Here is a 15,754-nt window from a genome sequence, read left to right on the forward strand (position 1 = left end):
TGTATGTGCGTGTGTGCGTATGTGCGTGTGTGTGTGTGTCTGTGTGTCTGTGCATGTGTGTGTGCGCTTATGTAGAGCGTATCTGTATGTGTCTCCGTGTGTGTGTTTGTGTGTACAGTTTCGGGTACAGTTCAGATGTGCTCTTTGTTCCTCAGCCCAATTGAAGAGAAAGATTAAATATGAAGGAATATAACGGTTTGGTTTAGACTTGGTGTAACAGGATGTGTTTGGGTCAAATGGGGAAAGCAGTTTCTTGATGCTCTCAGCAACTGGGCATTTTATGGAAGAAATATTCATTTCACTGTTTTGCTTTATGAGTTTCCAAATTCTCATAATGTCCTTAAGTGCTGCTTAACCTGGGTACAGGCCAGGCTGTTCTTGCAGTTTGATTATAGCTTTGGCTCCTCGGCAGTAAATGGGCCGTTGGCTTATAAAGGCACGAAGGACTCTTCAGGGTCAGCAAAACCACAGAATCTGATAACCGGTCGTCAAGGGGAACGCACCGTGGCATTCCGTGTGAAAGCGGCCCAGATGGTGCGCGGTGCGCCATTAAATCCCCCGCTCCGCTGCACATGAGTTCTTAAACTATGCTTTGAGTTTTTGGTTAGTCTAAATTTGGTCAGACTTACTCCACATTCTCTATGCATTGTGCCCTCAGAACTTCAAGCACACGTTTGTTGTTCACTGGGGTCTCTCTTTCTCTTCTCTTCCTTTAGTGAATTAAGTCTTCAGCGGTTTTGACAGTATAAAGGGCCCAGTCTGGGAGATTCTGATCCTTGGCAGAGTGTTTAATGCACGGTCACGGCATGCCAGGCCAGTTTGTACAATCACAGGCATGGCGGAATGTTCTAGATGCTATCACAGTTGGAGACGCCGGGCCATTTTGGCTCTGTATGCAAGGATTGGTGGATTATTTCGTGTTCTTACATACAGAAAATAAATGGTAGAAAGGTAACTGGAGAGTAGGTCTGTTAAGTGTTCTGTGTTACATTGCATGTTCACTGCAAAAAGCAAAAAAGTTTTTTTGTCTTATATTGTGAAAAACATATTTCTAAACAAAAATATTTCAAATGAGACGGCGGCACGGATGGTGCAGTGGGTAGCACTGCCGCCTCACAGCAAGGAGGTCCTGGGTTCGAATTCCCGTCGGCCGGGGCCTCTCTGTGCTGAGTTTGTATGTTCTCCCCGTGTCTGCATGGGTTTCCTCCGGGTACTCCGTTTTCCTCCCACAGTCCAAAGACAGGCAGGTTAGGCTGATTGGAGAGTCTAAATTGCCCATAGGTATGAGTGTGTGAGTGAATGGTGTGTGTGCCCTGTGATGGACTGGCGACCTGTCCAGGGTGTATTCCTGCCTTCCGCCCAATGTATGCTGGGATAGGCTCCAGCCCCCCTGCGACCCTGTTCAGGATAAGCGGGTTAGGATAATGGATGAATGAATGAATGATGTGAGACATTTTGACTCATTTCAAGATTTGTCAATGGGGTAAGAACATCATTTGTCAACAGTAACTTAAAATGAGGTAATATATAAGGTAACTGGGATATATTGTCTACTTGAGAGAAAAAAAAAGATTTTAAGTCTCACTCCAAGACTACAACGCTTGTTCAGTCTATGTTGCAGCGTTTGTACCCGTCTCACGCTCTGGGTGGCCTTTCAGGGGCCGCACCATCCTGGACAGCTGTCCGTACCTCAGCATCGCAGCCCACCACTGGCACCCCTCGCAGATCAACGGCTACACCTACGCCGGGAAGAATTCCGACTCCTTCCAGCTCCCCATAGGACTCCTGGAGGTCCCCTCCCAAACCGGCCCCGATGCCTGCCGCGTGGTGCAGTTCACTGAGTACAGCACCGAGCACTGGTTTCTCAGCAACGCCAAGCCTGTCGCCCTGAACAACAAGGCAAGCGTCCTCACCGCCAGTCCCGCTCCGCCCCGCTCTGTTTCTCCCTTTGAAGAGCAGGATTTTTGGAATTCTGCTATGACCCAAGTTTCAGAAAAATATCCCTGTTCCTCTGGTGTCCAGCAGAGGGTGCTGTTGCCTGCCTGTTACTCGGTCAGCTGTTTCCCCAGAGCTGAGAGCGCAACGCTTCACCAGGGCTAACCGCGTCCCGTCTCTGCTCTGATTCACAGGTGTTTTCGGTGAGCCTGAAGGGTCGCGGCTCACGCCCCCTCCCGAACGGCGCCGAGGTGGTCTACCGCATCCACACCCCGGACCCCCAAGCCAAGCCGCAGCAGTCCCTGTGCCTCCTCTGGAACCAGGCAGCGGAGAGGTAGAGGAGCGCGTCGCTCGCCCCGGTCGGAGAGCGTGCCTAATGATCCACTAATTAACCAGATTTGGGACAGGGCTGCCAAGCGTGGCATCGTCCCCCATGGACTCCCCCCTGCCAATGTTTCACCCGGTTCTGCCCCATTTCCCACGAGCCAGAACCAGGTCACGCTCCACCCTGTTTACTTATTGGCTTATTTGAGTAATGAGTGACCCCCCTGAACCTCGGAGAGAGTTAGAAACCAGTAAACAAGCGTGCCGCAATGGAGGGGAAGGGTCACGGGAAGCCAGGACGTTGTGTCCTGCGTGCGGTCTGCTGAAGGCCTGAGCGAGCCCGGCCCGCTGAACACTGGGCCCTGTGCGCTTTCCGCCCGGTCCGACTCCCTCGGACGCGCTTTCTAGAACATTCCTAACTTTTTGGCTGGACAGTGTGTTTCGGCCTCTGGCACTGCTGCCTCTGAGATGTGGCTGATAACAGAACAATGCTGCCGACGGAATCAGACCGTTACTTGTTCCTCCTCAAAACTGGCACGACAAGGCCCGGCGTGGGGCTTCATCTCATTCTCAGGAAAGAGAGAACACACGCACAAGCGCACACACATACGCACACTTACACACACAGAAACAAGCACCCACGGGGCTTTCGTGAGGCTCTGACGTCATGGCTTTTTTTATTCCATGTTATTATTTTCCTCCCCGAATTGGGAACACCATTTGTCACTGCACGGGCGCACTTGTCAGCTGGCAGGAAGCACGGGCTTCCGCTGAAACTCGAGGTGTACAGCTACTGCGATGGTCTGCGCTTACGCAATCAGGATTGAATTCAGGGATACGGTGGGCATTTAGTACAAGTGTTTTGGTTGGATATGCAACTCGGCAAACTAAAAGAAAAGAACAACTGCCGTCACGCAGAACACAACATCTGTCGACATCTGCAGATCTGTATCTTCACATCTGTCAACACAAGCCACACGTCTTCATGGTGGCTCAGTGTCATTTCAGTTAAAGCAAACAGTAAATTAAATCAAGCTAATATTTTCAGCTTGACAAAAGAAAATTAAATTTTAAGTCTCATTACACTAACAGGCTTGTGTTGCAGTGTAGCTGGTGCCTCATTAAGGCCGCGGACAGGACGCAGTTCCAGGTACAAACTGGTCTCGTCTCCCCCAGGTGGCTGTCCGATGGTCAGTTCTGCCGGGTCGTAGACGACAGTGAGGCCTTCGTGGAGTGTGCCTGCTCCCACCTGTCCATCTACACGGCCTTCGCCCAAACCGAAGCCATGTTCTCCTTCAACGAGGCCTTCTACGCCTCCAGCCTCATCTGCATCTTCGGTGGGTTCCTCCGTATGCACTTAATACACGTGTTCACCTCAGTGGTCCCTCTTTATCTCCCCATAAATGCTATAAGCCTTTAATGCTAATGTTCACCTTAAGACAGTAGTCCCCACCCTGTTCCTGGAGATACCTACTGTTCTGTAGGTTGAAATGACAAATGATTTAGCACACCTGATTCTACTAATTAGCGGCTTAGTGAGATCTCTAGCTGTTGAATGTGGTGAGCTTTGTTAGGGTTGGTGTGCAAACCTACAGGACGGTAGATCTCCGGGTACAGGTGTGGGGACCACTGCCTTAAGTGTTCCTCTCTATCTGCCCATAAATACTGATATTCATGTGTTAAGCTTGGAAAGCCATTTCCTAAAGAATGAGCAGCTTTGTTATGTCCTGTGGCTGACGTTCAATTCAAGTGTGAGCTTGAGCTAGGAGTTAAGTGGTTATAGAACTTCATTAGATGGTCCAAGTGTGCTCAGTGACTCTTAAAACTGATATATAGAGAACCACTCATTGACTCCTTATTGAACAATTTATGTCTTAGTGCCATTTCAAATTTACAGAACAACCTGATAATAGATTTTTTGTGTGTCTGTGTATGTGTTTCTGTGTGTGTGTCTGCATGTATGTGTGTGTGCATGGATTTTTGTGCATGTGCATGCGTGTGTGTGTATGTGGGTTTGTGTGTACGTTTTTTATGTGTGTGCGTGTGTGTGTATTTGTGTGTGTGTGTATGTTCCTGTGTGTTCATGTGTGTGTGTGTGTGCGTGTATCTGTGTCTGTGTGTGTGCGTGTGTGTTTGTGTGTGTGTGTGCGTGTGTGCATGTGCATGTGCATGTGTGTGTGCATTTGCATTTGCATGCACTCTGGTTTCTCAGGGTTTGCGGCAGCCATTTTGTCCCATATCGTCTGCTCCCGGTTCCCAATGTTCTCTGCCAAACTCCTCGCCCACATGATGATCGCCTGTCTGGGGACCCAGGTAAGACGTCACAGCTGACATCTCTCACATTTTTCTACTGGAAAATCTATTACTGCACTGCTCCTCTGAACAAACATGGCAGCTGGAACCTCTCAGTGGTGAGGCTTCTCACTGTGAACAACAAACTGCTCACAGCTGTTTTTCAGTGGTTGGATTGGAGGTACATTCTCTCACCTCTGAAAAAGTATTCACCTATTGACACTCTAGTGCAGAGTGTTACAGGTCTGACAGGCCGATGGTCAAGGACTGAAACCAGGTGAGTGAAATCTGGCCAATCGGTGACACAGAGGGAGCAGAACCTGGCCAATCAGTGATGCCAAGAGAGTGGAATCTGGCCAATCAGTGATTCCAAGAAGGCGGTTTGAATCTGGCCTGTCGGCGACAGTAGGAGAGTGGAATCTGAGCAATCAGTAACAATAAGCAATCAATTAGCTAGCAGGTAGAAAATAAAACAGCTACTTGTTCACTAACTTAGTGTGTAAAGTAACATTTATACAGAGGGTTGGTCATTTAAAATGATTAAAAAACTGGAATTTTTGGAACACCACACAGCTGTCATCCTGACAGACTCCTTTTTTTGGGATCTTTAGCAACCGCGCTAAGGATAGCCGAACGGATACCAACAAATGCGCTACCTAAGGGTAGTCGCCACCAGGCCCTGACAACAAAACAATCTTCAGAGGGGGGGTGTCACTGTCAGAGTGGAGAAAGAGATATGTGGTCGCTGGGTGTATTTTAATGGGGTCTCTCTCTGGAGCTGGGAATTTTCCACTGGTATTACTCATGGAGGAAAGACAAGGCAAACACCGGCCGTGCTGAGATGGGGGCGCTCCATGTTGTCCTTTTTATTGACCAGCCTGACACTATTTTGGATGGAAAATTCCACTCCCTCTCTTTTTCGTCCGCACGCGGTCTCAGGCGAAGTGCGACATCTCCAGTCACTAGGGGACATCCCCTGAAGTGACGGTCTTGCAGATTCTGTCCCAGAATGCACAGCGTTTCATTCCATTGTTAAGTGCTTTCTGTGCTCATTGCTGAAGGGTGTGTTTCTGAAGGGGTCAGTGAGATACAGTGGTCTTGGTGAAAATTGAAATGAACTGAATTTTCAATGTGCACGTTTAACATCTTGCAACAGTAGAGAATCTTTGACCAAGCTTTAATGGATTGGGCACAAGACTAGGAAGCCAAAGGTCTCTTAATATAGTTTACTAACTTAAAGCAAGTGGGTGGAGATGCGGTGAGGTTTATCTTAGAGGTACTTAAGAAAGCTTCCGCAATCATAATAGTTTACTCAAGCAAAGCATGGAGTCCTGGCTCCTTTTCAATCACCAACTGCTTGACTTTGTGGAAGACTATGACAGGCAGAGGGTCAGAGGTCAAGGATCACTTGTCTTCACCATGACAGCAGTTGACAGATGTTGTTCTCGCACTAAGCCTTAGATTAACAAGGGTTTGAGGGGTTGTGATATTGGTTTCAGGGGGTTTGCAACCCAGATTTGAAAATAAAGTGCAAAGATGGGCAAACCTTTGCTAAGATGCACAGTCTGTGATACAGTCCAGATCAGATTCCAATTCACTTGGATCCCATGCGTGCATTTTTTCACTTGGGGAAATAGATCCAGTCTAGGGAATTTGGAGTGATTTATAGTGAGAAAATTCCTCTGCTTACGCAAAACCGCTTGGCACCACTTCTGCTGCCCCCGGTTAATGACAGTCTCTTGACATTAGTTTGGGGTTCACTTCCTCTTTGCCTGTTTAGTGTCAGCCCGTAAGAACATTCACCAGTACAGCTGTGACATCAGGAGAAAGGGCCATTTCTGATGGAGGGGGGGCTATTTTTGAGTATTCATACCAGGCTCTTAATCAAAAAATTCAATTTAGGAGGAAACCTTTCCCATGACCAGATAGAGCCAACATTGAGATGCCACACTCTTAACCCGTTAAAGAGTAGGAGGTTTTTTTTAAGAAAAGTTTTTCTTTTCATTCTAAATCAGTGTTCTAGAACTCCATTGCTTTCAGTTACCGGTGATCGTTACATCACTATTAGAATGTTCTGTTATGAACATTCCAAAGCTGATCTTACAACAGAGCATTCCATTTAGGATTTTGTGACGATCTTCCGGTCCTGCCATTCATCATATGAAGTGAGCTATTTTTCCTCACACTCCCTGTACCATTAATGCGGCTCAATGAGATCCAATGCAGGTTTGAACTGATCTTGCGCGCAATTTGATGCTGGCTTTACTCCAGCAAACCTGGAGATCAGCCAACTCATCACTGAACTTAGACCTTTGTTTAAAACCTGACGTAATAATTCTACATGTCAGCAGAAGCTTCCCATGAAATATTAGCACGAAAGGGGACTGCAATATTGTTTTTACTATTCAAAACCACAGCTTTGACTTTTAGAAGACTCTGAGTGTTTTAATTAAATGTGGAAGTAAAATGGCTTCTTGAGTGGAGCCCATTGGTTTAGGATGCACCTCGGTTTTTCACCTTTCCCTCAGGGAAGGTCTTCAAAGTTCCCTCACTTTATCTTTCAAATGAGTGCTTTATGCTTTCTGCTGCAAAATTGAAGGACATTCTAGCACAATTCCTTTGTCATTTTGCATACAAGTTAAGAATAATCAAAATTGTCTGACAATAATGTACTATTTAAATGCTCTTTCAATACTTTTTCAATACTTAGGCGCAGGGGTGTCAAACTCCAGTCCTGGAGAGCTGCAGTGTCTGCTGGTTTTTGGTGTGTTTCATCACAAGAGACATACTTTCATTAGCCAAAGAGTCCACACATCTTGTTCTCAAGGCCTTAATTGGCTGCTGATTGAAAGGAAACCACAAATACCTGCAGACACTGTGGCCCTCCAGGGCTGGAGTTTGACGCCCCTGACTTAGGGCGATACTCTCATTTGTATGTACTAAAGACAAAGGGCTCAAGGCCTGAAGGAAGGCACCACGCGATTCCAGGCACACAATTCTGTGAGTCAGTGTAGGTCAGGGGGTCTCCAAAGCCGCAGGTTCCACTGGTTTCAGTGTGCTGCAGAAGAGCTGAAGCACACTGCAGAAACCAGAAAATAACACATATTTTAGTCTCATAATGAGGTAAGACAGTTTGACTCATATCAAGATTTGGCAATGAAATAAGAACATTTCCGTTGTCAAATGTAACTTAAAACAAGCTAATATTTTCTGCTTGAGAGAATAAAATAAGATCTTAAGGCCTATTACAAGACTAAAACACTTGTTACGACCAACATTGTTTGCAGTGCAGACCCTGTGGCTCTCCAGAACCAGGGCCGTGGGCCCCTGAGCCTGCAGCCTGTAGGCCCCAGCCCAGCATGTGTGGTGGAGATAATGAGGAGGGCGATATGGGCAGGATTGTGGGTATGATAAATTCTACCAGGCTTATTAAGCAGAGCTCTGTACCTTTCCTTTGGGCTCTGGCAGATGTTACCATGGCGTAATTACAGAGTTTAGAGTTGGAGACACTGTTCCTCAGCCCTCTCTCCTCGAGGTTAAGCCCCTGGACTCGTACCCAGGAATGCGAGCTCTGCGATAAGGATCTCTGAGGTGTAGATGGAGAGTGAGGTCAGCAGAACGAATCGCTGGAGCAGCGTGACCGAGCGAATGGAGCTGGCGTTTTTGAGTCTGAGACCTCGGCCTGTCTCGTTTCCTTCTCCACGCTGTCCCTGGAGGTGGCGACGAGGCGAGCTCTCGGAGCGAGACAACTGAAGATCGCGTGCAGTGGAAATTTACCCTGGGGCCAGCCTCACCTGGGTCTGTGTGTCATCCACAGTAATGCGCCTCATACCTGCTGCAATAAAGCACGTTTACCCAGAGCTCCGAGCGGCGGCGGCTGTTAGTGGCTTTCAGGAGAGCAGGCTGTACCGATGGGAACGTCTGCAGATACAGTGCAGCACACGCACACACACACACACACACACACACACATACATACATACATACACACACACACACACACACACACACACACACACACACATACATACACACACACACACACACATATACATACACACATACATACACACATACATACACATACACACACATACACACATACACACACACATACACACATACATACACACACAAACACACACATACACATACATACATACACACATACACACACACGCACACACACACACACATGTTCACACACATACACACATACACGTACACACACATACATACACACACACACACACACAAACATACGCACACACACGCATAAACACACACACACTTACACACACACACCCACACACATACATGCACGCACACGCACACACATGCACACATACACGCATGGACACACACATGCACACACACACACACACACCCATACACACACAAGCACACACACACCCACACACATACATGCACTCTCATACATACACAAGCACACACACACCCAGACATACATGCATGCACGCACACATGCAGGCACCCACACACACACACACACACATAAATACACATATACGCATATGCACAGACACTTACACACACACAGACTGACAAGGGCACCTCATGGACACAGACACATAAACTGACTGTCGCAAGTAACCACTCAAATGCACAAGCACGCACACACTCACACACTAGTTAAGCTGTGTGGGTGCATTCTTCCTGAATAGTACAAAAGGCTCTCCGATTTGTTTTTTTCCAAGTGAAAATGTCAAAAAGCCTGTAATGATATTGTACAAGGATTGGATATTGTACGTTAAATGGTTACTCATCAAAGATTTAAAAATAACAGTATTCTCATACACTCATCCAACAAGGCGATGGGTGTATTCCTCTCACTCAGAGATAACTTTGCAATGTTCCCAGTGATAGATGCCTATCTTGTCTTATACAACAGACCTGTTCGGTGGTCTTGGCAGGAAGGGCGACTTGTTTATCTAAGTTGTAGAAAATTAGCTGCACCATTCGGCACTGTGCACTGTGTCCAATGTACGGGGCAAGCCCGGCTCCTTACATAACCCTAATTCTTATCAGTGCAAGCTTAATAGGATTTGTGTTTCGGCATCATCTGAAACTGTGCGGAGGCCTAATCCCCCCCTCCTCCTGGCCCCCTGGGCCTCGCTGGAGGGAGCGGTTACATAATCCCTATCCTCGCTGGCTTTGGCCCCCAGGGACCGGGCACACCTGGTTACTGTACGGGGAGGGCTGTTACATTTGAGCCTTTTATTCATCCGTAAGTCCCTCGTTGGATCTGACGGCTTCCCTTATTTCTGTAGCTTAAGTCCACAGCCATCAGGCCGTGGAGTGCCGGGGGCCATCAGCTTTTTATATTTTGTTGGTTCTCAACAAGTTTAAATTGCCTAGGGAGGGGCAAAGCTTCTGGTTTTGACCAGGTGTTCTGGAGTCTGATAATGTGGCCTTGGTTAAATAAGTATAAAGTAGTGACACCCCCCCAATGATGTATGCTTGCGCTTATGCTTGTCTTTTTAGCTACGTCACAAGCCCCTAGTCCTCATTACCCATTAGCCCATAATCAGCACCAGGCCACACACAACTTGCTTTTCCTTAGTCTTCCCATAAGAAGGTTTTTCCTTTGACACTGAAAATCCTGCTGGTGCCGTGTGCTCAGCAGTGCGGAATAATCCACCGGAATAACGGTGGCGGGCGGGAATGTCTCTGAAAAAGAGGAACATGGAGAAACTTCTACATTTCTCCAACCTACCACCTCTCCGCCCCAGACTGAGGCTCCTGTGGATAAAACGGGTTGAACTGTCACCCCAGAGTTACCAGCTATATTGCCCCTTCCCTTATGTTGCTTATATTTCTATTACTTTTTTGCAACAAAAAAAAAGACAAAGATATTGCCCTCGAGGTGAGACAGCTTTGCTCATTTCAAGATGTTGCCAATGGGGTGAGAATTTCATGTCAACAGTAACTAAAAACAATTTTGTACTTGGGAGAATTTTGTTTCATTACAAGACTAAAATGCTTGTTAAGTTTCAGTCTGCATTTTTGTTCTGGAAACACAAGCGAACGGCAGGTCCTGATTGGCTGTCTGTGATGGCTGTGGGGTCAGGGAGGTGCGGGCACTGTGGTGCTGACGTCAGAGACCCTCCGTTTGGGGAGTGTGTCTCTGCGGAGGTCAGGGCGGTGTGGAGGAACGCAGAGAGCCAGGGAGACTTGTGGCCATCCCACAGGGACAGATGGCTATCCCCCCGTCCCACAAGTGTGCCGAAACAGCTGGGGAAGTTTCAGCATCTAATGGGACAAAATAAACATTTATCATATTTGTCTCTCTCCCTCGCCCTCCCCCCTCGCCCCTGCTTTCTCGCTCTCTGTATTTTGGCGTGGTAGAATGAGAGCTTCCAGCTTCGATCTGTTACAGACATGAGATGGGGAGCCAGTTTATTTTATACAAACAAATCCGAAAGTCATGTTGTTCCTGGCCTGTGTATGCTTGGCTGGCGGTGTCTGTTTTCAGAGGTCGGCGCACGTTTCACACACGCGCGGAAAGCGTGAGAGGCCTCGTTCAGCTGTGTGTGTGCTCTAGCCTCATGAGTGGAAGAGAATTAATGTCCCTCTGTGAATCAGTGGTGGAGCTCATTTCACAGGGTTACGATGCAAGTGTGGAGCTCACTGGTAGTTGCCTAGTCCACCCCAGGGGAGAATTGCATTGTGTGTGTGTGTGTGTGTGTGTGTGTGTGCCTGCATGTGTGTATGTGTTCGTGAATGTTTCTGTGTGTGTGCACGTGCAAGTGCGTGCGTATTTGTGACTGTGTTTGTGTGCGCATATGTCTGCGTGCGTGTGTGTGTGTGTGTGCGTATTTGTGAATGTGTGGTGCGTATTTGTGAATGTTTCTGTGTGTGTACGTGCGAGCGCGTGCGTATTTGTGCGTGCGCGCGTGTGTGTACGTGTGTGTGTGTACGTGCCTGTGTATACCTGTTTGTGAATGCTTCTGTGCGTTTATGTGCGAGTGTGTGCGTATTTGTGAGTGCGTGTGTGCGTATTTGTGAATGTGTACGTGTTTGTGAATGTTTCTGTGTGTGTACGTGCGAGCGCGTGCGTATTTGTGCGTGCGCGCGTGTGTGTACGTGTGTGTACGTGTTTGTGCTGATCAGACAGGCGCAGAGGAGCGGATCCTCACACAGGTCTCCAGAGGAGGATCCAGTGACAGCGCTCAGCGTCTCATCTGTCCCCCCTCCTCTCACCTTCAGCACTCACCTTCCCTGACAGGAAGTCTCTGTCAAACCCATCCCACTTTGACTGAGTCTGTAAAATAAAATATATACAAGTCAATATAACTGAACACGAGAACACTTGTTGAGATTTACTAATGAAAGTGACAGTGGAGGGACATTTTTGTTCTTTAATGATCACATTTCCAATGTACCCTGTAGTACAGTAAATTAATTATATATTGCTGGCTTGGGGTACAATTTTGTGTACCTAGAGGGTACCCCCTCAGTGACAAGCATTTGTGTCATTAGTGTGCCACAAACACCGACCACAGCTGTCCTTAAAACACGGGTCCCTACAACACAATTCCCTAAAACACGAGTCCAAACAACACGGTTCCCTAAAACACAGGTCCCTAAAACACGGTTCCCAATAACACGGGTCCCTAAAACGCACGCTGGCGCTGATGTTGGATATTAGTGCCGCACTGCATGAATAGTGACACTGATAGATGTCGGGCAGAACCAGTTCAGACCGCCTCGCAGGCGAATATCAAATTCAGCTGCAGAAAAAAAGGATATTTAGCCAGGAAATCTGTCATGCTGTTTCCTCATGGGTTAGTGATCGGAGAACATGATTTAAGTTCACAGCACAGTTGTTTTGTCTATGTGTGCGTGTGTGTGTGCTCATGCCTGCCTGTGTGTGCATTTGTGTGTGTGTATTTGTATGTGCTGTGTGTGTTCCTGTGTGTGTATACACATGTCTGTAGGTGGGTGTATATAGGCGTGTGTGTGTGCATGCATGCCCATCTGTGTGTGCATTTGTGTATATGTGATGTGTGTATGTGTGTATTTCTGTGTGTGCATTTGTGTCTGTGTGTTTGTATGTGATGTGTGTGGGTGTGTTCCTGTGTATATATGTGTGTATGTGTGTGTTTCTGTGTGTGCATTTGTGTGTGTGTGTGTATACGTGTGTGTAGGTGGGCGTATACATGCGTGTGTGTGTGTGTATGTAGGTGGGTGTATACAGGCGTGTGTATGTGTGTGTGTGTGTTTGCGTAGGTAGGTGTATACATGCATGTGTGTGTGTATGCGTGTGTGTAGGTAGGTGTATACAGGCATGTGTGTGTGTATATGGGTGTGTGTAGGTAGGTGTATACAGGCTTGTGTGTGTGTGTATGTGCGTGTGTAGGTGAGTGTATACAGGCGTGTGTGTGTGTGTATGTGCGTGTGTAGGTGAGTGTATACATGCGTGTGTATGTGTGTGAGTAGTGAATAAAGCTGTTCCCTTCTTGGAGTGGACGGGGGTGTTGGGGGTGTGGCGTGAGGGCAGGGAGCTGGGAGCGGCTCTCTCCTCAGTGGTCAGATGGGTGTGGGGTGAGGGTGGAGGCCAAGCCTCCGTTTGGGAAAATGCACACTCACAGGCCAACAGAAACAGCACAAGCACAACGTCAGCACAACCTTTCCACAACCTAGGGATAAAGAGAGAGGGAGAGAGGTGGGTGATTTGGGGTAGGTTGTTTGTCATCCTGCAAATACAGCTTATTTCATTGAATTTCAGACGGGCAGAAGGAGCTATACTGTCTGTGTTGTGTGGCTGTCATTTAGATCATTTAAACCATTTAAACACTGAAAAATAAACTCTCAGAGAATGAGAGAGAGGGACACATTAAGCGACACATAGATAGATAGACATCAGTCATCAGACTGAGACAGGAGAGAATAAAGTCATGTATACAGGCGGCATGTAGTGTAGTGGTTAAGGTAAATGACTGGGACACGCAATGTCAGTGGTTCTAATCCTGGTGTTGCCACAATAAGATCCGCACAGCCATTGAGCCCTTAAGCAAGGCCCTTAACCCTGCATTGCTCCAGGGGAGGATTGTCTCCTGCTTAGTCTAATCAACTGTACGTTGCTCTGGATAAGAGCATCTGCCAAATGCCAATAATGTAACGTAATGGTAAAGAGCACAGGCATGGCAGATGTAAACAGAAATGAAGAGATGAAAAGAGACCCAGCGAAAATGGTGGAAGAGAGACCGAGATTGAAAGAGTTTGGCATGAAAGAGTTGCCCCCAGCAATCTCATAAGCACAACCTAATTATTCTCTGTCTCATCCCACACTAACTTCTCCATGTTTACCCCCAAAACCAGTGTCTCAAACATCAGTGGAGAGTCCAGAAGTCCTGTAAAAGTCCTCTTTCTTCTACCCATGAACTCGGCCAGCCAATTTCACTTAGAGTATGAGTTCTTCCTCCTGGCTGAAGAACAGTGCTAATTAATGTGGCTAATCCGTGTGATTGGAACAAAACACTGAGGAGGACATTTGCTTGGTGAACCTGGCTTTTCCCCCTCTGTGAAACGCTGACCCACGAACCGCCCATCACTCAGTCAGCCCCTGCGGCCTCCAGCCTGGATGCTTCTCCCACAGGTCAGATGATGTTACTTCATAAATTGGTCTGAAGGTCGCCTTTTCACGCCCTTTGGTTTCAGATAACAGTGTGTGCTCAGGTTTTCCCTCACCCTGCCGGGTTTGTGTGCCTCCGTCTCACCTAGGAGTTAAACTTTGCTTTGTTTGATCCCGAACGAGGCCGTGTCACTTGCCAGCCTATTTTTAGACCGGCTCAACACTTAACCGACCAATGAGGACCCACTGGAAGCTGACCCAGGTGGGGAAGTTGTCAGCCTTGAACCTTTCCTTAGTTACTGAAAGCGGGCTTGACAAACAGAGTCAGACTTTGACACGGTTATTTACCCACGGTGCGCGCGGCAGGGCTGTCGGTTCCCACCGTGGCTTCAGGAGGCTTTGTTTATGACTGCAGCACCGGCAGGCCCAGACAAAGGCTGCTGTCTCCTAGCGCGCGCTGCTGATCACCGGCTGCACCTTGCTGCTCAAGCTAGGTTTGAAACAGCTGGTAACTGGTCGACCAGCTCATACCGAGCTCCACCGGGTCATACCGAGCTAGACCGGGTCATACCCAGCTCCACCGGGTCATACCCAACTCCACCGGGTCATACCGAGCTCCACCGGGTCATACCGAGCTAGACCGGGTCATACCCAGCTCCACCGGGTCATACCCAGCTCCACCGGGTCATACCGAGCTAGACCGGGTCATACCCAGCTCCACCGGGTCATACCGAGCTCCACCGGGTCATACCGAGCTAGACCGGGTCATACCGAGCTCCACCGGGTCATACCGAGCTAGACCGGGTCATACCGAGCTCCACCGGGTCATACCGAGCTAGACCGGGTCATACCGAGCTCCACCGGGTCATACCGAGCTAGACCGGGTCATACCGAGCTCCACCGGGTCATACCGAGCTCCACCGGGTCATACCCAGCTCCACCGGGTCATACCGAGCTCCACCGGGTCATACCGAGCTAGACCGGGTCATACCGAGCTCCACCGGGTCATACCGAGCTCCATCGGCTCCATTTGCAAGCTGGCACAGATGGATTTTACAGCAAGCGAACTTCACTCCTGTCCCTATTTTCTATTGGTCAGCACGGTGTATCTACTTTAAACCTGCAGCCTCATGTAATGCAATTAGGCACCTAAAAATAGACAAGTAGGAATCTGTTCCTTTCAATGAATTATTGAATTATTGAATTATTTACAAACCCCTTTGCGGAAATGTGTGAATGTTGTTGTCACACACTCCACCTGTATCAGAAGCTAAAAGTAGTCATTGAGGGCGCTGGCAGCCTAACCCTGTTACCTGTTAAGTGCTTCACATTCTCCTCATGGACAAACCGTGGCAACAAGATCAGCATCCAGTAAATATGTTGCGGAGAATTTGGCTCTGAAGCGTTCTCTATGGTCTAATAGAGTGCTACAGTTTGTAGTCCTAAAATCCGGAAGAGAGCTAGCATTTGTTGGCCATGGGTTCCCTCTGCAGATTCCCCATGCTTTCGAAAAGTGAGTTACGAACCAGTTGCTATATTGAAACTACAACGTTAATGTTGCCTGCAGGCGGGCTGGTATGAAACTTGAGTAGTGGCGAAATGTGC

General features: G+C 48.0%; 1 protein-coding gene across 1 annotated transcript in view; it reads left to right on the top strand.

Moving 5' to 3' along the window:
• The window catches only part of adgrv1 (adhesion G protein-coupled receptor V1), a 168,322-nt gene that overhangs the window by 96,926 nt on the left and 55,642 nt on the right, over nucleotides 1-15,754 (top strand). Inside the window, exons 80-83 of the mRNA XM_061260259.1 lie at nucleotides 1,659-1,899; nucleotides 2,130-2,269; nucleotides 3,436-3,596; nucleotides 4,472-4,572. Coding sequence (XP_061116243.1) covers nucleotides 1,659-1,899; nucleotides 2,130-2,269; nucleotides 3,436-3,596; nucleotides 4,472-4,572 — 643 coding nt within the window. The remainder of the gene's footprint in view (nucleotides 1-1,658; nucleotides 1,900-2,129; nucleotides 2,270-3,435; nucleotides 3,597-4,471; nucleotides 4,573-15,754) is intronic.

This window comes from Conger conger, chromosome 11 (genome assembly GCF_963514075.1).
Source record: "Conger conger chromosome 11, fConCon1.1, whole genome shotgun sequence".
Classification (NCBI taxonomy): Eukaryota; Metazoa; Chordata; class Actinopteri; order Anguilliformes; family Congridae; genus Conger; species Conger conger.